The 27,027-nt window shown below is 43.7% G+C and overlaps 1 protein-coding gene across 3 annotated transcripts in view; it reads left to right on the top strand.

The window, feature by feature from the left end:
• The window catches only part of NEGR1 (neuronal growth regulator 1), a 261,319-nt gene extending 234,292 nt beyond the window's left edge, over positions 1-27,027 (top strand). For all 3 annotated transcript variants that reach the window (XM_027463717.3, XM_027463719.3, XM_072041506.1), the window contains one exon: positions 1,084-27,027. In XM_027463717.3, coding sequence (XP_027319518.3) covers positions 1,084-1,208 — 125 coding nt within the window. In that variant the 3' untranslated portion in view covers positions 1,209-27,027. The remainder of the gene's footprint in view (positions 1-1,083) is intronic.

Below are 27,027 nucleotides of genomic sequence, written 5' to 3'. Positions count from 1 at the left end.
AAGTTCAAATTATCTTTACTTTGGGAAAACTCTTTTAATATGCTAAAACAAAATACCACCTCCACTGTGCTTGAGCTTGATATCATGGTTTTTCTAATACATCAAATGTTTTTTTTTCTGATATGTTAAATGTTGGCTCGCCATGCAGGTTTATCACAGAAAGAGCCTTTTGAATGAGAATGGGAGTGCCCAGTCCTGTAGTTAGTCATGGTTGCAAGTCATTAAACTGACTGAAGGTGAAGCTCTAAATTCAAGAACTAATTTGGTTGTCGTTTTTTTTTGTTTGCTTTACACATCTGACTTTGCAGAGTGTAAGATCAGGCGGGTCTGCGGGCTTTAGTGCTAGATAGAAAGTGGGTGAGCGGCAGAGGTAACGTGGTGCTCCCGGGCTCTGGGCAGGGTGTTTTACCATCCCTTCTCTTTTCTGCTGTCTTGTATTTCACAAGAACAAAACCATTGGGTTCTGCTTCAGCCTTCTCCTGTGCTGCCCAGAAGGGCCAGCACACCGGCTGCTCACGGCGGCTGCAGACGGTTGTCTGTCTCCTCACTGTTCTCTTGTATTTTAACTCTTGTGCATGCATTTACTGTAATACTTAATTAGGAATTTGAGAGAGGCTTTGTATTAAAGCAAGTAAATGCAGTTTCATCAGACTGACAATAAATGTATATCTCTTTGAATAAGCAAAACCTTCAAACTTTGGCTCCAGAAGTTAAGTAGAAAACAAGCTGTTTTCCAACAGAGCTAAATATATTCACCTCTCATTGATTTCAGTGGAGATTTAATGCTCAGTAACTTAAAAACAGATAAATTATTCAGATGTTTAAACATGAAGCACTCATTTAATGTTAAGTATTCACATTTTAAAATGTTTGCATTAATAATGGTTTGTGCTCTTTAACACAACAAGTAATAGTCAGTGAGCATTGTCACGGGAGGTTTGTCTACTTTTGCAGCCTTTTCTCCTGTTTTCAGGAGAAAGCTTTTGCTGCTTTATATGTTATCGTAGAGGCAGTACTGAATTATAAGTATTTGGGGTTTAAGAGGAGGAATTTTCCCTTAACCCTTTTCTTTTCTCTTTGCAGCTCCCAGTACAGCCCAGTACGGGATCACCGGTGATGCCGAAGTCCTGTTCTCCTGCTGGTACCTTGTGTTGACACTGTCCTCTCTCACCAGCATATTCTACCTGAAGAACATCATTCTGCACTAAATGTAAAGAACCCTAAAAGGCTTTTAAGGATTCTCTGAAAGTGCTGATGACTGGATCCAATCTGGTAGAGTTTGTTAAAAGCAGCGTGGGATATAATCAGCAGTGCTTACGTGGGGATGATCGCCTTCTGTAGAATTGCTCATTATGTAAATACTTTAATTCTACTCCTTTTTTGATTAGCTGCATTACCTTGTGAAGCAGTACACATTGTCCTTTTTTAAGACGTGAAAGCTCTGAAATTACTTTTAGAGGATATTAATTGTGATTTCATGTTTGTAATCTACAAGTTTTCAAAAGCATTCAGTCATGGTCTGCTGAGTTGCAGACCGTAGTTTACAAAAAAAAAATGAAAAAAAGGAAAAAGAATATTGCAGTAAAAATGTGCTTCTTTAAGGCTGCAATACAACATTCAGTACCCTTCTTTAAAACATTCTATCCACATTTACACATAAACTTTTCTTTCTTTTGATAAAAAAAAAAAAAAAATCAATATTGCCTTCAAAATCTCTCTTCAAAATATTACACATATCTAGATTTTCTTCCAGCATGATATTCAGGTTTCAAGAATGAGCCTTGTATTATAACTGCATTGTGCAGTACTGCTTTTTGTTTTCTTCCTTTTTTCCTGCAAATTCAGCATGGGTGTGCCTTCATAAAACACTACTTTCCTCTTCCACTCCAACAATTTTGGAATGTGTTTTGGGAAATGCTAAAGCATCCTTTTGAGCATAACAAATCTCTAACTGAGGATGAAGGTGCTATTGGCTAGAAAGAAAACCTCCTCTCCCATCTCCAGTGGGTAACGGAACTGCTTCAGGTGTATATTTTTAGGCAATCAGTGAAGGATAGCACCAATTCCTTTTATTTTTTCCTATCTATTAAGCAGTAGATGATCTCTGTAAAAAACTAGTTTTCCCATTACAAAAGAGAACACAAATCATTTTGAAACATCTTTTGAACGTAAGAAGGTTTCTCTTAGTTATTCTAAATCAGAATTCTTAAATGGCTGTAAATGTGAGAAACTGAATTGTCCCTTTTATATTACCGGAAAAAAAAAAAAAAAAAAAGTGAATTGGTATTTTTCTTGAACTTAATTTTGTACTGGTTTGGCTAATTTAGCAATGATAAAGGATGCTTTTAAATATTAGATATCTGAAAATACATAAAGTATCAAGCAGAATTTTATATATATATAATATATATATAAAATACATATATATATTAAAACAAGGTTGCTCTAATAATTGTACTGAATTGCATGCTGCCGTCAATGATGCATCTTTACAGACAGGACTTCATTACTGACATACTAATACTGTACAAATAGCTTACCACAGCAGTTTAGTTCTCATACATGATTTCCTAGGACTGCAGTCTATCAAGATAAGACTCTCATTAACCTCAATGAAGGATCAAGTTTCAAAATAGCATATAACATTCCTATTTTTTCTAAGCAGCCCCATACTGCATCATTGCAAAATGTTGCTCACAGTTTACAGCTGAATTTAAAAATGCCATCCGTGTAAATTGCTGGGACATGACTGTGTCCAGCAGCCTTTGAATACAAGATCTCCTATTGACAACAATAATAAAACCATTATCTACGTTATTATTTCCCTGTTTCGTATGTGAACTCTAATAGGTGACACAATTATTATAAATATGACATTCTTTCTCCTAACAATAAGGCTTTGTAGCTAGCAATACCAGATGAGTACTGTGCATATGCAGCAGTTCCAAATCGAGTTTACAAATATCCCAGTTCTGAAAAGGTAAATCGTGAGTCTGCTTAGACTCAATACATATACTGTCCCATGCTAAAAGGTAGTCCAAATATGTGGTGAACCTGTTGTTACTGATTAGCTCAGATGCAGGGTATGAAGTGAAATATGCTGACTCCAAAATATGGCAATAAATTGTCCTAGGTCACTCTGCTTTTGTTCAGTGACAGGTTGTACTATTTCTATTATATCATTTGCAGCTGCGTGCTGAGCAGTTACTATTCTGAGAAATGTGGCATTTTGTAAAAAACCTTGAATAACATGACAAAATTAATTCTTTAAGGAAATGGTATAAGACCAATTCAAATTATATGATACACAGTCCTGATATTCTGATTTCCCTTGTATTGCAGCTTTAAAGTGCTATGTTGTAGAACCCCTTCATAAGAAACAGAGGTGCTGCAGATATCATGTCAGTACAGTTTTATGAAGAAAGAAAAAGGGGTACCAGTAACCCAACTCGTATGCCGTGTCTCATGTAAAACCGAGAGATGTTTGTATTCTGGGGCTGGATCAAATTATATATTTCAATTATATATATTTCATTTCAGTGATTCCTAATATCTGAAGCCTAACAATTCCAGCAACAGAATAGAATGAGCAGCAGCTTTATTAAATGTGATGAAAATGAGGAATGAGGTATTGACTGTTAGCAGACACAGAGCCACTGGGTAACATGGACAAGGCATTTGGTCCCAGCTCTGAATTTTCACTTAAATTTGTGGGGACATGATTGTTGTCAAGTCCAAAATAGAAAAAAAATATATATACAAATATTCCTAGGTGCCAATAGCATTTAGCATTTTCTTAGATGAGATAGGTTCTTAAACACCAGTCGGATCTGCGTGTTCAGCAGCGGACACATGCGCACCCACCCGCTCAGCCCCGTGTGCCTCGGTGCTGCGGGGCTGGGCTCTGCAGGACTGCTCAATCCTGCAGCCCCGCACAGAGGCAGAGGCGCTTACCTTTATGCACCGATTAATTCAAAGGGCGTGGTGCATGAAGATAAGCGGCCTTGATTTTTTGCAGGATCGGAGCTATAGGCAGTATTGATTGAATAAAGGAACGTGGCTCCTCGGTTAACCTGTTCCTTGCGGTAAACTGGTAATTGTGCAGTTTGGGACTTACTGGGACATTCTTCCAACGCAGACTGTGCAGACTGCTGCCAATTGAACTCAACAGCATTTGACAAAATCCATTCACCCTTTAGTTTGTGGGGTGCGTTTGCTTTAGGCGACTGTTTGACGGTATGTTCTACGCTTCTTCAAATGGTTAACCCATACTGTTCATATCTGTTGGTCAAATATTATTATATTTATTCCCACCTTTAAAACGTGAAAAATAAATGGCTTAGCTCCAAGCAGTATAACTGAATATTTATATTAAGATCGTTGTCCACATTGGAAACCCCGAAGTCTGTAACACCGTAAGTTCCTACTCATGCAATAACTCAGGTCTGCTAATTACCATTGCATTGGTGACGTACACAGAAGCAATGATGCTCTAATTATACCGTTGCTGATCCAGATTATACTAATACTGAATTAAAGGATGTCTCACAACTTCTTGAACAAATGCAGTTTCTCAAGGGTTTATAACTTGGCAGGAAATATACTCCTCATAGCTAAACAGCTTTTTTTAAACTTTTCAATATATATATTTTTTTTAGAAACTGTGCTGTTTTTAAGATACAGGAGTGTTAAAAACCATCACCAGGAAAAGCTGCTTTTTTGCACATTTTCAGAGTTAGCATTCTAGACCAACAATGGTAAATGTTACGCCTACCAAAATCTCTGCTTATTCCACATAACTGTGTTATAAAGAATGTGTATACCAAAATATGTATTTACGTGGATAAACAATATGCCTTAAAGACTAGATATGCATTTACTTCTGAGATTGGATCAGCTTTGTGCCCAGTCTGGAGGTAAATAATCCATATTTCGTAGCCTGCCATGGGAGGTTTTGTTTCTTTCAAAAAAAAAAAAAAAAAAAAGGAAAAAAAAAAGTGAAGAAAAACATTCAGTTTCTTTTAAAATAATCTTAACTAATTTTAAAATTCTTGCATAAGCTGACATATGTGAGGAAGTTTAGGAAAAGGATGAAGTTTTAGCTCTATCCCTGGCAGTGCACGGCCCCCTTTTCGGAGCTGTGGCAGCCCCGGGGCCGAGACCCCCCGCGTGCGGTCACAGTGCCCAAGAGCTCGCTCGTTCTCAGCCTGCAGCCACCTTCCCAGCCTGGCGCCTTCTCCTTCCCTCCACCTCCTGCCCCTGGGGACACGGCACTGCCCATCCCCGCCTGTCGTCCTGCTGTGTCCCTGCTCAGCCTCGCCTCCGGAGCTCTCCAGCTTTCTCCCTGCTGTCTTGGCCTCAGTTCAGGCTCAGCCATCAGATGGGGAGGTGGGATCGCAGGGTCCGGCAGCAGTGGGATGGCGCCAGGAGTCAGGGGAAGAGGACAGCTGATGGGACCCTGACTCACAGCTCAGTGACCTGAGCCCGAAAGGCAGACAGATATTCCCGAGCACCCCCCGTTGGCCACAGCATCAGGGACCTGTGGGAACCCAGCGTACCCACGAGCCACAGCCAGAGGCCAGCACGCCCATAGCCCCCCAGCACAGAACAGGAAACTCGTTTAAACAACAAATTACTCTAAAAAAAAAAAATCTTAAAAAACAGGAAATAGAAATTCTTCATTCAGCCTTAATAGACTAATAGATCAATAATTGAAGGGAGGAGTTTACTCTGGGAGTTGACTTTTTCAGCCAAAACCAACACGCCCTGCCCATGCACGGCTGTGGTGAGCACACGTAGGCTGGGCTGGCTCCGCTTTTGGGTCACACCTTCCCTGCCAAGGCCTCAGGAAGGGCCGTGGCACACCAGGACACAGCCCAGGCTGCTGCAGAAGGGTCTTGGGACAGCCTGGCAGGACTCTGGGTGCCTGCTGTTCCAAAAACATCCCTCACCAGGGCACCGACAGCACCGAGCAAATACCTGTTTGCTCCTACCACTTTCTGCCAACTTTCTGCCTAATTCTTGGAGAGCTCAAAGGTTCCTTTATATCAGAAAACCCCCATGATAGGGAAGTGGAGATCAGCATACTTGTCACATCCCGTAAACTTAGTTTTCAGTCATTTGTGTTTTAAAGGCATGAAGCTTTCTGGTCGCCTGGCGGGCCGTGAGTACAGCAGGACAAGCTGCGGGCTGCAGGCCTCAGGCCGATGCTGGTGTCCCCTGCCCCGGCTCTGCCTCATGTCCCCACGGCTGGGCCGCCAGAATCAGCCTGCAGGGCTCCTATCAATGTGCCAGCATTTGGGAAATGTAATAAATTACATTTCCCAAAATTTAAAGTTGGAGGAAGGTGAGAGGGAGTGGGCATTGTGCTGCTGCTGCCACTACGGCCACAGGAATTTCCCCTCATATCTTCCAAATATGAAAGTATTCATTATTCCTCCAAACCTTTTTTTTTTTTTTTTTTTATGCTGCCAGATAAAAAATGCTTGTAATGATGATATATATTATATTTGGTATCTAGAGGGCAAAATCTCTTCTCTCCTAATGCACATCCATCCTTCTCTTTATTATTTTTCAGCCAAAACCGAAACACAATTCGCACATTACATGATGCGATTTATGTGCAATAACATCAGCTTTTCCACTTATCAAAACCATTACAGTCATAAGCACATAACTCCCATTAACCTCAGCGACAGCAACTTAAATGTGAACCACAAGTGAGAATAAACCTTAAAGATGTCATTTAGCAGCAGCAGCCTTGTTTTCTGGTATGTGTCTAATGGCGAGATGGCAGGCTCATTTCTCTCCTCCCCCAACCACCCGCTTTTTTTTTTTTTTTTTTTTTTTTTTTTTCCTCCTTACACGAAAGTAGACTTTTCTCTTCGACAGGGAGATTAATTCGGGTCCGAAGGTGTAGTCATTTAGATGTGTTTAACGTTCCTGACGCATCGCTTCGGGCAGCGATGCTCCGTTGGGGCGTGCGGGCGCGAGAGGTGAAGTGTCCTGGGGAGCCGCAGCGAGCTGGGCAGGCTGCTCCCACTCAATGCTAATGAGACAGCTTCTCGCGGAAATTTCGGCTCTGTAGAAGCTACGGGAGGTAGCACGGTTCATTAGGCTACGAAAGCTTTAAAATGTTAAAGGAACTGGTTTTTCTCTCTCATTTAAGTGAATTGCTAAAAGCACTGGGTTGTTCTTCCACGGAACTTCAAATTCACTATTTTCTTCATTAACTTTGACCTTTTTACATCTATTACAATAAGAAAAAAAAGTTAACTTCAGAGTAAGCTACTGCAAACTCACTTCCCCCAGGCTTTTACAAAGCCTGAGAACTTGGGCTGGGAAAGAAACAGATCCTGTGTGCCACTATTTTCTATACGAAAGGGATTTAGTGTTAGGGATCCTGAGGTCCTCGGAATCGTTTCTAATTACTTTCAACAGGGCACGTGCGTGTATCCTTTTCACCCCGTGCTTATTGATAGCAAAAGGACAGAACGCCTGCTGGTGCTCCTGGGATGTGGCCCCTTCCCCATAGGCACAATTCAGAGCAATTTTTATGGGATGTTTGAGTAAAGCTTTTGAAGCAGCTGAAGACACAGCCGTGTGCTTCAGCTGTAGGTGAGCAACAAGCCCGATTAAAGAGAGCAATGGTCCCATCCCGCCTTCCTCCAGGTATCCCTAAAAAAGCCTTTCCCAACCAAGCCTGGTTTAGTTCCAAAGGCTGCAAAGTTAAGTGTTGTGACAATAACATATCAGCAAAGTGTTTTGCCCTTTCCAGCCCAGCCCCGCTGCACTGCTGAGGCATCCACCACCAAAAGCCTTTCCATGTGGTGTTGTTTCCTCTTTTTTAAAGGAAAGGTGCAAGCAGTGTGCTGCTCTGCTGCTCTGTGCCTCATCCCATCAGGGTTTGTTTCCTGCATTATCTGATTCCCAGAGCTGCTGTCACGGCCGTGCACGGGGTGCAGGGCAATGCCTCCCTTCTGCCACTGCCCTTTCAGCTCCTCGCTTTTGGCAGGTGGCTGGGACGAGGAAACACCCCGTGTTCTCTAACAGGGCTGGTTTAACACACAAAGCCGAAAGCTCAGTGGTGGTTACCTGGCTCAGCCAAACCCCACTCCCTACACTGGGCACGTAAGTGCTGCTGGCACCAGCGCGGGGTGCAGTGCCCAGGTCTCCATCCACCCCTTTGACAGGGTGTCACTTCTGTCGCGGCAGTCTGGATAAGTTGCAGCCTTGGTTTCAGTGCCTTAAGCACCTTTCTGCAACAGACCATAATGTAAGAGAGTACGTTTTTTAAATTAATTTCAGAAAGTTAATCACCCCCAGCATCTCGGCTCCCTGAGCAGCTGCTCCCAGGCCAGACTTCACACCCGGCCCCCGGGAAGCCCGGCGGTGGCTGCGAGGCCGCAGAGCTCTGCCCTCGCGATGGCTCTCACCAGAGGGGGTCTGCCAGAAGGCGCCTGGCTCTAATGAAAAACCTTGGCCGAGGGCTTTGACCTGCGATTTGAATGCAGAATTAGCACTCTGGTAAAGGTTAATGAACAGAAAGGGGTAGAGAGTTTTTGACTGAAATACTTCTGAAATGTTTAAACACGTGAAGGTCACAGATCAGGCCCACTGCTGCAGAAAGCGCCCGCTTCCCCTCGGCACAGGAGGAGGAGGAGGAGGAGGGTCTGCTGGCATTTGGTGTAGAAATCTTCCCAAGCGATTAGGCTCTGAGCGCTTTTCACCTAAATATAGATTCGTTCACCTAAATATAGATTATATCCCTGCATCCCTGCCGTGCCTGCTGCACTGGGCCTGGTCCCCTGGAGGTGACATTGGCCCCACAGCGAGCTGGCTGCGATCGGGCACAGCTCCAGCAGGCACTCCTCGCCTGCTGGGCAGCTTCAGGGCGCTGGGCTGGCGGGGGACGAGGTGTGACCCATGGGCCCGTTGTGTTAACTGCCCAGCTTGTCCTACAGGCAGGCTTTGGGGTCCACTGCCTTCCGCTGGTCTCGGCTGAGACCCCTGCAAAGGACAGCACGGGACTTGTCCTTTACTGTCTAAATGTGTTTGTTTTTCTGATAAACTGTGGTCTCGAAATGCAATTTTTTCCTTGTTTCTTCATCAAGTTGATGGTTGTGAAAAGTAATTATTTTAGCATATGGTGAAATGTGCAATTATGACTGCTAGGCTCTTCATCTAAGACAATCTGCATTAGCATGGATTGCCTATGAGCACTGACAACAAGGGGGTCAGCCAGTTCAGGCACAAAAAAAAAAAACAAAAAAAACCTCTCCCCAAACAAGTTCTTAATTTCTAATTCCTGTCCCATCCAACACCCATGACACCATTGTGGTAAATGGCAAATAATAATGGTAAATACAGGGATGGAGTCTTAAAGTGAATCACAACAGCTAGCTGTCGTGGGCTGTTAGCTTAATAATTGCTTTCAACTATTGTGTTCATTATTTCGATTATTAAGGCATTTTGCCTACAGGTAATGCTCACACTATTAGCAAAACCTGTGACTTGTGAAAAGTTCTTTAATGTTGCAATAAATCAGAAGTTCTTTGGGAAGAACTCCTGCCTTCTTCCCCCAGCACAGGCAGAGGGCACGGGGCAAAGACCTCCCCCCTGAGGGGCTGAGGCCATGTACCCCCCCCCGGCTGTGCAGAGGTGCTCAGTAGCACCCAGCCGCTCATCAGGCAGTGTTTGGAAGGGTTAGTAAGATCAAAACAAGCATAGGAGAAAAAGCACCCCATGGTTTGCATTTGTAGAAGGCAGAGAGGCACCATTTTAAAACAAAAGCCAAGTCTCCTGGAGGCAGTGAGCCAAATCTGTGTGTAATTATCATTTACTTTCCAACAGAGTATTATTAAAATAGCTCAAGTTGCAGCACAGCCATCATGCCCAGTTTAGAAGAGGTATAAGGAATATGTATTTATTCCATAGCAGAACATGTTTCCACTCCTCCATGCGATGGCACCTCCTCCTTCACCAAGGCAGACCCCTTATGGGGTCCGTGCCAGGGGCTGAAGGCGAAGCCCCTGACCGCGCAGGCTGTTCTCCCCAGCCCCAGCACTGGCTTGTGCAGAGTGCTCTTTGCAGGGGCCATGCACTTTCCTCCAGAAAACCAAACCCCTTGCCAGAACTGACAGGTTTGAGAGTGGGTGACTGAGGAGCAAGGAGCGGTGCCATGCTTAGGCAAGGATGGCTCAGCCCAGCCCAGGTTGGTGCCCCAGGCAGGTGGGCAGGGGGCTGGCAGCCAGCACGCAGCTCAGCGCCAGCCCCTTCCTTCTTTTTCCCCCTAGGATCAGCTGCTGCTTGTCGGCAATAGCATCCCAATGTCAGGTCTGTGCCTAAGGGTGGCTGTCGTGGTCCCCTGGCAGTCTCTGTGATGGATTTGTCTGCTTAACCCCCTGGCGCTGGGGGGCTCACCCAGCAGCGCTGTCCCAGCCCACAGGCGCCTGCTGTCACCTCCTGCGCTGCTCCAAGGAGGGGGCAGCTCCCAGCCCTGAATCTACAGCAGATATGCAAATGCACTTAGCAAAGCGCTCCCGCAGATGTTCTTAATTAAAACAACCCAAACCCACATAAAGTAATAACCCAAAAAACCGCCTCACCGCTCTCATATGTTCTGAATCACTGCTGCAGAATACTACAGGAATATTATTTTTATAAGAGTAAACCATTTGCTAAATAAGCCACCTGTTAAATAAACACTCCCTCTCTCCAAATATTGTTGTTTTGTTTTCCAGACTATGCACAATCTGGATTTATTTGAGATGAAAAAAGATAATCACTAAAGAAAAAAAACTGTATTTTGACTATTTGAAACTATCCATCTTGTGCGCACATCTGCTCCTTTGCAAGCTGGCAGAGCTCTTACATTAAAAGAGAATCGTAGGTACTTATTCAGCCAGGAGCTAATGAATTTCCATCATCACACCATGGCAGCCTTCACTTTTTTAACTTCTTCAAGCCTCAAATTGTTTCTGATTCACCTGGCTTGACTCGCCAATAGAGGTGTCTGCTCACAGGGACAAATCCTGAGCCAAGATTGTCTTAGCAAAGTTGACATGGGAGCAAGAACAGAAGTCAGCTCACTTTCATTGTATCCCTTTTTCCATGCTCCCAAAGCCAAGTTCGCCGTTATCCCACCTGCAGCCTGTCTGTACGGGAGCACCCTGCTGTGCACAGCCAGCACACAGCTGCTCCTTCAGCTGCCCCTTTCCCCTCCCGTCAGTGGGTTGCTTCCAGAAAACACCCGGTTAGTCATACTGAATGCATGTCCCCGCAAAATAACCACACACACACACACACACATTAAATAGCAATTAGTTAAATAAAACATTGCATCTGGCATCTTTTCTTCAAGCAGTGGGCAGCAGCTCCGAGCTTCCTGCCATCTCCTGGCACCACGCTGCTCCATCCTCCAGCTTGGTCTCGTTGCACCTCTCTTGGGTCATCTCAGAAACGAGATCACTCAACTCCTCATGCTACACAGAGAATAATTTTATTCTGATCCTCAAGGTGCTGTTTAGAGCAGGACATAAAAGGCTACAGTGAAAAAGTGAAGGGAGCAAAACCAAGCATAAAGGAGAGGGCTTTGGGCCAGGGCAAGCAGTGAATCCCAGGAGCCAGCTTCGCTCCTGCCAGGGTACCCTGGGTGCAGCTGATCTCTCTGAATCAGCTGCAGGAGGTTGCTGTTTGAAGGGTTTGGAGTTCACTTTTGAAGAACTTCTCAGAAACTAAGATTCAGAGTCCTAAATCTGCAGAATGAGGGTCTCCAGGCACTGTGATGTCCTTCCCGATCCCAGAGGAGCACTTTCCCACTGTGGGAAGTGAGGCCTTAGAGATGCTCATGCCCACACCCTGTTATCCAGCCTGACACAGACCTGGACCCAAAAGTCAGAGTGCAGATCTCTTGGGTGTGTTGTGCTTAGTATGGGCTGAAACAGGTGCCGATGGCACGCAAAGCAGTCAAAGCAGTCCCGTCAATGTTTCTTTGAGCTTCACTGGTAAATGTGTGGCCAGAGAGATGCTTATCATCTATTGCTAATGCTGAGAACTGGTTGCGAGAAGCCACATGCATTGTGTGTGTGTGCAGTTGTTTACCAGGGATTTAAAATGGCTTTAGCTGATTTTGTGTCCTCAGATCTGAAAATAATACCTAGTTGTCACAAATAATTACGCAGCATAGACAGAGGCTTGCAGCAAGTTTGACATCCTCATCCGCGCACGTCGTACTTGCACAAAGTCCGGTTAACTTGGTGAGCCTACTTGTGCATGCTATTACACTCTGTGAATAATGGTACTGATATCTGGCCCATGGAAACCTCGCTGATTGGCAGTAAAAGCTGGGTAGGTGATCACCTAAGTGCATAAAATGTGGCCATAAAGATGCATCAGCATTATGAGTTCATATAAAATTGCAGGCACAGAACTGGACAAAACTGCTTTTCAAAATCAGCCCCATTATACCCTGTTCTTTTCCACAGAGAGCCTTTGTGATAATAATCCTGCTGCTATTTTGCATGTTCACACATATTTTCTTGCTCTTTGACACTCAGCACCTAGCAACTTGGCTCGTTCACCTTTAGCTGATGTTTTTCCCATGCCTTCTGAACAACACAGCAGCAAAATCCTCTATGCAAGTCTCACACTCTGTCCATAAAAAGAAGCCTTTTCTTCCAAGACAAGTTCAGTTTTCACCCAGCTACAGGCTCGCCTATATCTTTTAAGCACTAAACCACGTCAGGTTGAGATTTTTTTTCCAAGAGCTTTTATACATCTTGACTCTAACGCAGATTCTTAGAAAATTTCACAAAGGTTTTATTACTCATTTCACTTTGAATGCAGCTCACAAATTAATGGTGCCTGCTAATTAGGCAGCTAACCTGGAAAAAAAAAAAAAAAAAAAAAAAAAGTAATGCTTCCCTTTTGAAGGTAATCTGCTGTAAAACACATGAAAGAGTTGAGTCAGATTTTAATAACTAAGAAAGCCTTTAGCTTTGACATATGAACCGAGTAAGCCTGCAGTGCCCCCCACGTACACACACACACACAGCCATGCCCCAGCACTCGCCCCCCCCTTGCCAGATACCTGGTGCTTGCAGCACCAACCTGCTTGGTCCCAAACCAGTAAATGCAGCGTGCAAGGACAACGCGGCCAGTCCCACCCACAAAGCATCCAGAGCAGGCTGCAGCCCGCTTTGCTGCCCAGCCCCGCATGCCTCCTGCATGCCATGCAGCCCTGGCAAAAACCCAGCAGCAGACCTAGCTGCAAATGGTGCAAAACACGGCACAGGTCGCATACTGCCTGATAGGTGAGCAGCACAGAAGAGCCAAAATAGGCTGCCAGCTTTTGAAAGGCTGCAGTCTTTGATAATTAGCAGGGAAGAAAGGAAAATGTTTTGCATACCTGAGTCTACATTAAAGCACTAGTGCAAGAAGAAATTTATTTGGAAATATTGCAATGGCTGTTAGGAAAAAAGAAAAGAGAATTGTATCCATGTAAGACAGACCCTTCCTTTACCTCCCCATCTCATCCTCTTCCATATAAAAATCCAAGATTTGTTTCATTCAAAGAATAGACTTTAAATTTCTATACTCGTGTCAGGGCAACATTAAATATTAAAGCAAGATATTAAAATTTCAGAGAAACTAAATTAAACCTGAGGTATTCAAAAATAAGTGTTCCTGAATATTTAATACTAGAAATTTCATAATTAACTTTAGAAATCTCTCATATTAAGAAAATGAGGAGCTGCCTAAAAAAAATGTGACCACAGCTGTGACCTTCCAGGGGGCTGTGGTGGATGCGCTGAGGCACAGAAAGGTGCGCGATGGGTTTGCTATGGAAGAGGCTTGGATTTACTAGGAATAAGAATGAGGCTGGAAGCAAAGTAAACCAAAGGTGGATTGATTGGGTTTGTGTATCTCTGCAAGCAGGTCTTTCCTCACTACCCATAAAGTCAGGGAGGGGCAGGCACAGGTGGGCCTCCTGCTAGCGTCTGCCAAAATTCCCCCAGCTGGACTGCTCTGTGTCCCACCATCATAAAGCCTTTTGCAGCGTGCCTCTCCACTAACACTTCTAACATCTGCTCCAATATGCATATAAAACTGGGGGAGGGGTCCACATCCACACAGGAGCTGGCCCAGTACTTAGTGTAATGGAAAAAAAATAAGGTGGAAAAAAAAAAAAAAAAAAGCTGCTTGGTGGCTGTCCCCGTGCGGAAGGGTGCTGCTGGTGTGGGGACACCACAGTGGGTGGGAAGGGCTTGTTCTCCTCCACTCATCCCGAGCAAATCCTGCATGCAGCAGCTGGCTGTCACCCTGGGTAGGTTTCAGATCAGCTAACGCATTAACCCAGTGCTTGCTCAGGCTCACTTGCCCAGCTGAGCTGGATGCCCAGGCACAGGGCATTTTTTTCTCCCTTCACCTGAGATCCCAGGGCTGTGAAATAGCTCTAGTTATAAAATGGTTCATAGAGATTTAAAGCATCAGAATTTATTATTCTAATGTCTGCGTCCCACATGCATTTTTATAAACGGAAAGTTGCTTTAAATCAATGGTATGCCAAATTTTTAGCTCTCTCAGAGAATTTGAGCATAGCAAACAAGGCCAGTGATTTACAGCACAACCTGCACGTGGCCAGAAGTCCTCCAGGTGCCATCACAAGCAGCCAGCTCGTACGCTGTGTGCTAAGGCTGTGGACTGAGTGATTGTGCCTCTGCTTAGAACTGCATAACTAATAGTACAATTAGCAGCACTCGTAGCAGAGACTGCGCCACGGCTTATGAACACTGTGTTCCACCTCTGCTCATCCTACATCCACAGAAAAAGGTGATCTTTTCATCAAAGTCTCTTGTATCTGTGGAAATCAAGTAGAATTCACTGTGGATGGAATAGAGAAAGTTGGTGGATTCATTCACTGGATGGGTCTAAATGCCATCCCCCTGTAGAACATCACCCTGCAGTAATGGGCAGAGGAAAACCAGCAGATTCAGTGGTACAGGTGGTAATTTGACATAGTCAAAGCAGCACCCTTGGGACCTGGCCACAGCCACAGTCCTTGCCCTCGTGCTCCTGCTGCCACTGGACACTCAAGCCTCCAGGAGCAGGGCGAGGAGCACCCATGGTGAGCAGGCCCACAATGGACAGCAGGCTGCAGGTCACACTGTGCTGGGCACCGCGGGCCGTGACTCGTTATGGTGGCTGCTAATTTGCACGACTTGTTTGGAGAGCACCGCGCGGTACGATAGCGGAACAACACTCACTCCCAGCAAAATGTCAGGTTATGGATGGAGGGGAAGAGAAGGGGCTTGAAGAGATAAAACCATATACTGACAAAACAATAAAGGAAAAATCAATCTTTATGACAGATGAGAAAGGAGATTTACAGTGTAATCAGAAATCACAAAGAGATTCATGGCTTGCCAGAACGGTATCCAGGCAGCATTATTCTATAGAAGGCAACACAATCGTGCTGGCAAGATCTGTTTGCTTGTTTCTGAACAAATCTCTCAGCACGTTCTGTTGAAGTGGGCTGCTACAGGCACAGATCTCAGCACTTCATCTGCACGGGCATGTGTCTCCTTTCACTAAGCACTCGGCTCCACAATCCTTTGGCTTTTCCGATGCGATCAGCCGGCACAGAACATGCACTCCAAAAATTGCCCGCGATAAGGAGCCGCCCCGGCGGGAGATGCAGTGCCACGTAGCCTCCTCCTCACACAGTCAGAGCAGCAATTAGAGTGAAAATCAAGGCATACCCGCTCTGCTAATGATCTTCTGGCTATCAGGTGGTTGTATTAGCTTCTGTTTAGTTTGATCTAATGTCTTTTAGATAAGGTCGAAATGACCAGTCAGCTAGCCTTCAAAGAAATCCTGATCTATAAATTTAATACCATGTAAAGCTTATACTTCAACCTAAACCAGTGTAGATTGCTTGGCATTTTTTATCTAAAAAGCAAGAATCACATAGCAAGACCCTTAGGTGATTTAATCATCCAGTTACAGCAATGGAAAAACAAACTCTTTTTTTCTTTTTTTCTTTTTCTTTTTTTTTCCTGTAAAATCTCTTCTTATTGTATTACTGATGTATATCGTGGCCTTCAAAATCTGTTCCTTCCTGTCACCAGAATCAACAGTGGTTATTTACAGCGGGTAAATTGGTTTGCCCCTGCGTATCTATGGAAAGGGTCCTCAGCATGTTCAAAACCTGAGCTTGGGCAATCCAAGTTCACCAGATCTGCTGTTGGGTTGCACAAGTTCTTGTAGGAGGTGCGATTAAGTCTTGGCATGGGACATGGTTTCATTTTGGCTATGTCTTTAATTTGCATCACTTTGCCCTGAAGCCGAGCGAGGCAGCCTGGCAGCCCCTGCTCGCTTCTGCACTTGACTTTGGGGAGGCCTGGCAGACCGGGCAGGGCTATTTCCCTACAGATGTGACAAATGTCAACCGAACGGAGAAATTAGTCATCACATATGTCAGAATAGCTTCTAAAACCACCCTTTAGGATGCAAAAGGATCTGCTGAGGGAGATAGGACCGTCCCTGCTGGGACCTCATGCCCTCGCCTCGAGCCTTTCGGTGCAGTGGGGCCGTGGGGACTGTGCTAGGCCGCGGGTTGTGCTCCCAGGGCCTGGTCTCCTGCCCCGGTGTCTGCCTGCCGGTGCTCACAGCACCCTGACCCCGTGTGGTGCCCCAGCTCTGCCCTGGGGAGGGGAGGCCTCCCTGCCTCCCTCTGCTCGGCCTTCGGATGTCCTCGGCACCAGCTACAAGCCACACACGTTTCACACACCACCCCTGAGCCCCGGCATCACAGATGATCATTGAGATACATCAACAAGCTCAAACTCAGTCAGGAGAAGCAATCCAGTCTTTTTTTTGTCCCCAGCACCTCTCAGAACATCTCAGAGGTTCTGGTGTTAAGTGCAGACCTAGAGGAGTGCACAGGAGTTCCCTGGCAATATGCAGTTGCAAAACAAGGGTTAAACACAGGGGCCAGTCTCTAGTATGGATGTAGGTCTGTAGGTCTTATCGCTGGGTCAACTATGTAAAGAGTAATTGATGGAGAGCATCACAAAAGAACAAGTTAAAGCAGGGACCCAGCAGACTGGTGGTGAATCTTCCAGTCTGTTCCCAGTTTGTCACCAGTGACACCACCAGAGAGCCTTGGCTCTAATATAGTGACACAAGTTACATGAATGTCAACAAAATCATTAATTTGCACAGCACCATGAAAATGCATATCACTGCACACGGGATAAAAATGACTATGATACCAGATACAACATTTACATATTGTGGGGAATTAATTCATCCTTCATGCAGGTCTGCACCATTATGGCAATAAATCAGCTGTCTGATGAAGGCAGCAGCAATGAAAAATTACATGATCTTTTGGCCTACTGACTTGGTCAAGAAAATGACACAGATTGGAAACCGCATCGCACTCTCCCTTGGTCTCTCTCTCCCTTTGCTCCAGTGAAGCCTTGGCTGGTGCTCACAGTGCTGCCTTTTGTGTTTAGAAAGAGTCAAGAGCAGAAATCTAATCAGAGCAAAACCTTGAAGGCATCAGGTTTATGCCACACTGCTGCAAGTAAAAGACGACTGAATATGATCCTTAATTTTCCCAAGATAGTTTCAAAACAATGAGTTTATCATTTTCAAGCCAAGCCATTTGTTTATGCCCTTTTCTCCTTTGTTCTCAGATGGTGGGCAACCTGGGTTTTATTTTGCACAAAGTTCTTTTGCTAGTATTCATCCATAATCATCAACAAAATAACTTAATATATGTAGGCGACTATAATGACAGTAAATGCCGTGTAGGTGGGATAATATGTGCTTCATTGTCAATGCTTGCATGCTGAATTAAATACCCTATTCTGGTCAAATGCTAATACATTCTATGAGCACTTGCCTATAAACACATTTTTAAAATGTGGTAGAATACAAAGGTGATATGAATAATATATTGAAATAATCTGATATGTGTGAGTTTAAGAACTGGTGTTTTTCTGCAGCGCGTTGCTTGGTACTGGCACTGAAATGATCTGCATGAAAAAAAGTATTCATAGTAGTATCAATTCAGTCCTAAATACAGTACACCCATCAGGACTACGGTAGCATCAGTCCTCATCTGTAAAGGATGTATTCTTTTCTAAATGGACTCAGCCACAGCTGGCTGCTCAGCTGGTGCCAGAATTATGTAGCACATTACACTTCGACTTCTGATGAGAACCTAGGTGAGGTACAAAACAGGTGGAATTTAAATTTCTGCAGATCCTTAGAATTTAAAGCAGCTCAGACCTCAGCAGCACTTCTGTCTCAAGAACACCTTAAAATCAATGGCAGCCTCTGTGCCTGATGGTATTCGGGTGGTTGGTTTTATGCTGGTGCTCGGTGTTGGGCCACTGGACAAAAAAGTGATTGCAGTGACGTGAATCATCTGGCAGACAAAGTGCATAGTAGCTGTAAAGACTTTGTGTGTGAAGCTTTTATTGGATTCAGCAACAGCTATAGGGGCCGGGCTAGGGAAAGGCAGCAGACTCCCTATGGGAATGGGGCACCCGGTGCCCTGGGGTCCCAGCTGCAGTGCTCCTGGCTCGCCGCTGGCCACTGCCTGCCTCAGGGACCTGCCCGGCTGTGCTCCCACTGGCAGGCATCAGCCAACAGCGAGGTAACAAGAGCCTTAGCAGAGCCGAGGACAGCTCTTCCAGCACTACCATGTGCTACCAGCCTGCAGAATGCCGAGCACGGGACTGGCAGCCGTACTAAACATGCCACGGGCTGATCAGCTTGATTGTTTATTCACTTCTCTTAGATCAGCGGATGTAAAATAGATTGTTCCTCATTACAGAGTCAGGCTTTTCAATTAAAATGTATAATGCACTGAACTGGGAGTATATGTATTCCGAACAATCAGGTGCAGTTCGACAAGAAATAAAATGTGAGCAGTATTAGCTTGGTACAGCCAAATGTTTCTGTGGTTTCTGCAGCGTCCAGCCCCGTGATGCATGGCACAACCTGGCAGGGCGCTGCAGTGCAGACCTGGGGTGATGCGCCCCTCACTTTCAAGAAGTATTGCCTCATCTTTGAGAGCCCGTAACTATTGCTTTTTCCGTCTCTCTGATACACTTTAGATTTTTTTCTCTTCTGTTTTGCATTGCAGCAATCTGGAAACCTAGGGATACCATGTTGTACTGATGCCTTGAGTACAAATGCCCCAGGTACCAGTGCATCTAGCTGATGTTTTAATTACTCTCCTAATACAGCAAGGATTTTAAAGAGCAGTAAACAGCAGTGCCCTGAATTAATGCCTTGCTTCTGGGTTGTCTGTTTTTCACAGATGCATTTTCCTTAGTGATCCGGAGCAAAAGGCTTAGTACATTACCATTGCATAAGACAACTTAAAAGAATAAATAAGTCCTGCAACACAGAGCTCAGTATTAAAAAGACAATGTGACAATAATGTCTGAACGATACTACATATTTTAGAGCTATAACTAGATTAGGAAAATCAAAGCACTTCTTGACAAGTAATGTAAATGGGTATTTAAGGTGATCTACTACAAACTACAAATCAGTTCTGGCTTTGTGCTGAGTGCTGAACAGTGAAATTGGAATAAATATAAGAATTCTGCTGCATAAATAATTTGATCTGAAAACATACATGTATATATAATATACTCAGTGGTTGCCAAGTGAGGACCATGACTTAAAATACAGATTTTGTTTAAAACCTTTATCTATCTAGAAAAAATATAGCCAAGATATAGATCCTGACCCTAAAAACAAGAAGGGAGAGGAGATGTTCTGGTGATTTACTGCAGTTTTTGCTCACAGCGCTTTCTTGGGGCTCTCTCATGCCTACCCAGTGCCACAGATCATGAGAACAGGTTGTAGATGTCTTAGGGCAGCCCACAAGTCCCAGAGGTTGGGCTGAAAAGCAGAGAGGCATCCTCAGGAGCTGTGGCAGCGTGCTCCCTACAAGGGCAGGGCGCTGCTGAACGTCCCCTGGGACGCAAGTAGACAGGAGGAGTGGGGGCTGGCAGTCCTGGCTTGGAGAGGGCTCTGACAGCCACAGGGAGAAACAGAGGTGAAGATGTCATGGGAGGACCAAACCAGATCTCTCCGTGCTGTGAAATAGATGAAATTTGCACAACCCAGGGAATAAAACACTATTTTTCATCCTTCTTTTCAAGTGGCACTCTGCCTGTAATGCTGCAGAGACCCCAAATGTCCATTAGCAATTTGTAGCTTCAATAGCTGCCATTGGAGTTGCTTTATGCAATATAAAGACCAAGCTCAAAGTGTTGTGTTATTTAAAAAATAAATAAATAAAATCTTTGCACCAGACCAGTTCTAACATGGCTAATGCCCAAATAATTCTGACCATTTCAAGGGTGCTTACTCTTAATTACAAACTTTTACTTTATTTACAAAGTATGCCACACTTAATTGCATGTCTTTCTAATATCTCTTGGTCAGGAAAATGAAGCAAATGCTAATCTGGTAGACCTAAAAAGGAATGCCTCACTAGTGGAATTTGGAAATATAAAGCAACTGCAATGCAGATCTGCAAAATGTTCTAGAGTGCTTCTTGGAGGAGGAGCTGAGGTGCAGCGCTGCCCGTGGACTCAGCTGGTCAGAGGAACCGAATGAATTACGTGAACCTGCGATGGCCTTGAATTTTCTCATTTGTTTCAGAATTAGCTCTCTTTTCAGTCTAATGTCAATACTTAGTGTTTGAACTCTGATGGGCTGGTTTGCTAATTATCATCAGTGTCTTTTGTGAAGCAGCTTACCCAGGCTTTTAGAGCACAATTACCAGCCTGTTTCAGCAGACAGAATGCCTGCAACATTTTACATGCTGAAAATAAATACATAAAATATAATAAAGTAAGATTTTTATTAGTAACATACTTCTAGGGAAGAGTATAAAATATCCATTAGAAACCCTGTTAACAGTATTGGTCATTATGACAAGAGGGAAAATAGCTTTCTTAGGGATTTGATTTCTTTTTTTCTTCTTAATGGATACTACCCTTTTGCTGTCACCAGTAGACAATGGTGTCTCTTAACATTTACTCAGCAGTTATCATTTTTATATTTCTTCATAACCACAGCAATTCAAATAATGTTGTTGCTCTACTTCTGTCTCTGATAAATGCAGATAACGATCTAGCACCAAAAATGTCCCCACTCTCGTTGACATTGCACAAGTCACCAGGTAGGGTAATTTGGCTAATTCAATCCTGTACCATATTATTATTATTAATAATAATAATACATTTAACATCATCAAATAGAGTTTTGAAAAATGATTGTTTCTCAATTTTTCTTCAACAAAATCTGGACACCTTATGTCAATTGGACCTTGTGTCAATGGGACCTCTGCACAGGGTGGTCTCTCTCCAGGAATATCATATTGGTGCCTGCAGGAGCCTCAGCTGAACATGCATGGCTTCATTCTGTAAGGACAGAGCTGGGAGAAAATAGTTGTATTAACAGGAGGCTCAAGTATATCCATTTAATATTTCCATACTGTATTTAATTGACACTCTGTGTGCGGTGCAAAATCAATTACAGTGCAACACCAGATTTAAATACGATGTCAATCCAGCTACGCTATTGCAGTTTGGTTTGACCTCTGTGAACCAGGGGCAGGCTATGTTAGAAAGCAGTGAAGCAACAACCATCTCAGACTTTTCCAATTAAAACTGGAATAGCAAATTATTAAAAGGGTCTGCATTATTTCTAACTGTGAAAAACATACAGCAGATAGAATGAGTTCCATAAGGGGTAGCTCAAAGCTCATTTCTAGGAGGAGAGGAATGAATTAGGAACACCCATGGATGCAATAAATCTACCATAATGTACTTATTATTTTTTCTTACAGAGCAGGTCTCATGTATCACAGTATGGTATATTTTGTGTTATATCCTGGGCCCAAGATGTTGTCGTATCTGTTAAACTGGTCTGCATAAAAAGTTAGGGTACGAACTCGACATTCAAAGCTGAATCTTTCTGTTAGCATTTAATAGCTTTAAAAAGCTTGACAGATAAAACCCAATCTTAGCTATCAAGCACCAGCTCCTGATTACACAGTTCTGTAAACAAGATCAAAGTAAATTTATGAGCAAAATTACTTTCTGTTGTTAATGCCTCTTTCAAAAAATTAATACAGTTGATATAAGAATTGACACAGGTTACAAAGCTAAACCCCTTTTTAAGCCATGTGCAGCAGCTTCATCATTTAAATATGTTCTCATGCAGTATATCTACGATAAATAATTTGCTTACCATGGCAAGTCTTAATTTTTAACCTAATGAATGGATATCTCATATATGCTGACTTTGATCCTCAATCTCCCGAGTCCCACGCACACGTGGCCTTTGTTTTGGCAGGTTTGACACGTTTGACCTTTACACTGCCCGAGTTTGGTGTTTAATTACCAGGCGGTACTAGCTGGGCTGCAGAATGCAATCACTCGCTAGTAAAACCTGCATGCAGAGTGATGCTGCACACTGTGAGATTTGGCAAGTGCTGCTCAGTAGGACTCCTCTTGCATTTGGGAAATCACTCAGCAGAATTACAGCTTTTGATGGCAAAGCTACTTAAAAGCAAATAAGGTCAAAAAAGCATTAAGGAGCCTGAAGGGAAAGCCTGGCATTATTCATCCGTTCCGAACATAAAGCTCCTGTGTCAACTGCGAGCAGTTACAGTAAACATTTGTACAATACTTCACCTACGTAAATCAGATTAATGCTAGCGAATGATTTCTGCTTGGTAATGTGATGACTTCCCTGCGAATAATGGAAGACGAAAGGGTGGGTGGAGTGCAGCACCGCTCCCAGGCACGTCTCCCCTCATAGCACGACCAGCAGCAGTGCCATGTCCCCGCTCGGGGCTGCAGGGCACTGCCTCGCATGGAGGGGTGCTCCCTGTACCCCCAGGAGAGGCTGCGGGGTTGGTCCTCAGCTCTCGTGCTCGTGTGGCACAGCCTGTGAGAGCCCCAGCTGGACGAACCCAAGGAAGTGAGAATTGAAATAGTGCTTATTAAGATGAGCCTTAAAAAATGAAAAAAACTGTGGAAGGAACGCAGCATGAGGAGAGCTGGAGGCTGCCCCTGAGAGGGGCATCCATTTTGTATACAGGTGACAAATGAAAACAGATGCTTTTCCATTAATTTTAATATCTTAAATGCTAAAAAGTCTTTTTTGCAAAAGACCAATATAGCTTTTATTACACAATAAGTTACTGGAACCTCAGTGTTATTTTGCAAATATAAAAACTATTCTTTCAAAAAGAGTATTTTAAATGGAACCTGCCAGGGGTAATGTGTGATGTTATAGCTGATGACCCACAATTAAAAAAAAAAAAAATTATTAAAGTAAGTGCAAAATCAAAATGGAAGCACAAATCCCTTTATTGTAAGACCAAAAGAAAAGCTCTAACTTTTGGGATTTTGACTCACAGACCATATGGCAGAGGTGTGATAGAGAACACCACCAGGTTACTCTATCAGTAGAGCTCTTCCTGTAGAACTGTAAATACTGTACATAATCTACAGATTTTCCATGCAAAAGCAGATTTTCCCTTCGTTGTGCCAGTGCTGGCATCTCCATGACAAATTCTGCCACCTTTGAGCTAGTTTTGTGCTTTGCAGCAGGACTTTTTACCTGGCAGCATATTCCTGATCCCAGCCAGGTTGCTTTGCAGAGCTGCTCTCTAACCACATTTGCATGTACAGGGGAGCCACGCACATGTACAAGGGACTTGCAATACACGCTGTGCTCTGCTGCAGCTTCAGCTTTGCAGTGCTGGAACCTTCGTGGTTTAAGTGAAGCAAACTTTGCTGGGATTGGTATTGCAGGAAGTGGAATTAGGCCTAGTGTATTTACGGATGAATCTGCATCGTGCATTCATGGTAAATGTTGGGCTTCCCATCTCATTTCCACTCTACAGAAAGTGAGGAAGAACAATGACATTAAAACATGTAAAAGAATGAAATTCTGCCTATGCACTGAGGTGTCTGAGTCTCATTTAGGGGCATAGTAAAAGAGACAGGCTAATACTAAGCAATTACAGAATGTTTCCTACAATCGACCTTATTGAATGAAATACATACTAGTAATCCAAAGAAAGGAAGGGTGCACTGGCTCAGACTCAAGACATGAATTTAAAAAACCACAGAGATAATTACATGCATTAAAGTTATCCTCCACACACACCTTAAGTGTAAAAGAAACCATTATTTTTCTATACTGCCCCAAACCTCAGCTTCGTTTAGGTTAGGTAAATTTCTTCTAATATTATTAGTAGTCAGACCAAACAAAAATCTGTCGTGACAATCTACTCTTGATGAATTTCAGAACTGTGAACTTTTAGCTGAGGTATTAGCAAATGTCGGCAAATAATGCTCTATTTTATTCCAGAACAACTATGATATCATATAGATAAAAGAAAAAACTTCTGCCCATATTTGTGCCTAGGCAGCTTTCTCACAAGTAAATTGTTGCATAAATTCCAGAGTAAATCTAAGAATAATGCTGAGAGCAACTTGAAATGCTTCAGCATAATGTGCCACTCGCATCATGTCAGAGCCGGATTTCGCATTATGGATGATACCCATCACACCTTTATCTGTCTTCTGCTGATGAAATTTCTGCTGTGAGTCAATGTACAGCATCCGTGTCAAAAGATCAGATATTGTATTTGTTTGTTTTCCAGCTTGCTTATAGCTGATAACAGCATAAGCCAAGTGAATCCAAGGAAAAATAATTCATCACAGTACACTGGTCACCCTTGCACTGCCACAAAAAAACATTCCCGTGCCTAGTGTGAATCCAACTGCATCAAATTCTGCTTAAACATCATCAATCAGCAGCACAGAAAGCACTTTTCTAGAGCTCCTGTAGGGGTTGATGGAGTGAAGCCCAACTGAATATATTGGCTTAAGCCCCAGTCAGGTCAGTGCATTTCTCAAAAACCAGACCCAACATAAAAAATAAAAATAAATAAAAAATAAAAACCAATTCCTGCTGCACACACACCTCAGCCTGGCCAAGTGCCTGTGCAGTGCTGGGCTCCGTGGGGATCTCTCTTTCTCCCTCCCTCCCTCCCCCCAGCTGTGCCGTGTCCCCGTGGCTTGGCACCACGAGGCACAGGGGAGATAAAGCCATCCTGGGACAGCGAATGCCTGGGTAACGGGAGATGGTTGAGTTACTTTTCCCTGTGTTCACGTTCCTTCTTTTGAGGATTGTATTTTATTCTAGAGTCAGGCTGGGGGTTGTACCTATATATTTATACACTGCTCTTTTTTGTTTGTTTCTAAACAAATCATCTCAAGATGACAGGAAAGGGTGGGGGGTTAGTTTTTAAAAAGCGGTTTTTAACTAAATTAAACGGATGCCTTATTTACGAGGATTGAAGGATTTTTTTGGAGAAGCAATCCCTACTCCAAAGGTAGCCCAAGAAGCCCCAGCAGGGGACCCCTCAGCAGCAAGGAGCAGCATCAGGCAGGACGTTTATGTGTGGAGCCCAGGCGAGGGGTGACAGCCCGAGCAGACAAAGATGCTGGTGTCTGAGAGGTGCCCGGGGGTCCCAGCCATGGGGGCTGCACATACTGGGGGCACCCAGCACCTGTGCCCGGCCCCCGCAGCAGCCCGGGGCTCAGCACCCAGGGGTGGCCCTGGGCAGGGGATGCGAGCCGAGGGAGAACCAACGTCACACGAGCGATGCTGCTGTGATAATGGATCCATCTGCATAGCCGGGCTGATCTTGATATTTGCAGTGAAAGAAAGAGCCTCTTCAAAACTTAGAGAAATGTTTTTCCAAAGCCACTCGGTAACTTCCTTGTGACCTTACTACTGTACAATGAGTAGGAAGAAAATCACTTTGCCATAGGCCATCAGAAAAGACTTGGTTAGGTGAACAGCAGAACTTCTCCCAGGATTAAAATACAGTGACATTTTCTGTTTTTTTGGTTTGTTTCTCTGTTTTGGTTTTTGTTTTTTAATGAGTTTAACCTGGAGTCAACAGAGTCCCCAATTCTTTCCAAACCTCAGCAACAGCCTACAGGGAAGAATATATTTATTTCCTGCATCTGTTCTCCAAATTAAATCAGAAAATGTTTATAAAGGAATAAACGGTTCTTGGTAGTCCCCGGGGAAGCTCTTATGGAAACCTGACATTATAGAGATGCTTGCTGCCAGTGATCTCTGTGTTGCAGCATGGCTGGAACCTTTCTTCACGGAACTTTTTTTCCTCCTTTTATATTGTACTAATTGTAAGGGAAATATAACACCACTGCAGGGTTAAAATCTGGTTCCAGTGAAGTCAATGGCAAGAATTCCATTTATTTCATTGGATCAAGGATTTCATTTCAGATGTTTATTGTGCTGTCAGAACAGGGAGCAAGCAGACTGCGTGTCTGCAAGGCACGCAGGGTATCTAGCAATCAGCCTTGGTGTTATATTGCAGAATCATTTGCGTTTGCTCTGGCATTAGGAACATTGTTCGAGGGTGTTTTAATTGCACATATGAACGCAAAGGAAGAGTCAGTGTGCCATTAATACAACATTGATGTTTAGCACTTACGATAAAGCACCGTGTGGAACTATGATCAAATCTGACAAGTCCAAACTTTAAACGATGTACAGCATTTTATGATGCATGTAGTATTTTTAGTAGCAACAGACTATGACATTTGAGGGCTGCAGCCTAGTAGGATATACCAGTGTTTCCCGCTTCTATGTAATATTTTGTATGGGTTTAGAGAAGATGGCCTCTGTTGTGCATTGTTTGTGAAATGTTTCTTATCCCAGAGAGGTGTATGATGTAAAATACGTCAGTGAAAAGTGTATATTTTATGTGAGAGGAAAATACATTTTAATAAAGGTAAGCTTTGTTAGCTGTAAAAATGGCAACTGTTCAAGTGTACAGTAACTTCTTACTAATGTACGAAAATCTGTGATATTTTTGATTTGATTGTATTTGTATTGCCCAAATAAAACATTTTGGCTGTA

The sequence above is a fragment of the Anas platyrhynchos genome, chromosome 8 (assembly GCF_047663525.1).
Source record: "Anas platyrhynchos isolate ZD024472 breed Pekin duck chromosome 8, IASCAAS_PekinDuck_T2T, whole genome shotgun sequence".
Lineage (NCBI taxonomy): Eukaryota > Metazoa > Chordata > Aves > Anseriformes > Anatidae > Anas > Anas platyrhynchos.
The sequence above is the reverse complement of the archived record's forward strand: the minus strand, read 5'-3'. Positions and strand labels throughout refer to the sequence as shown.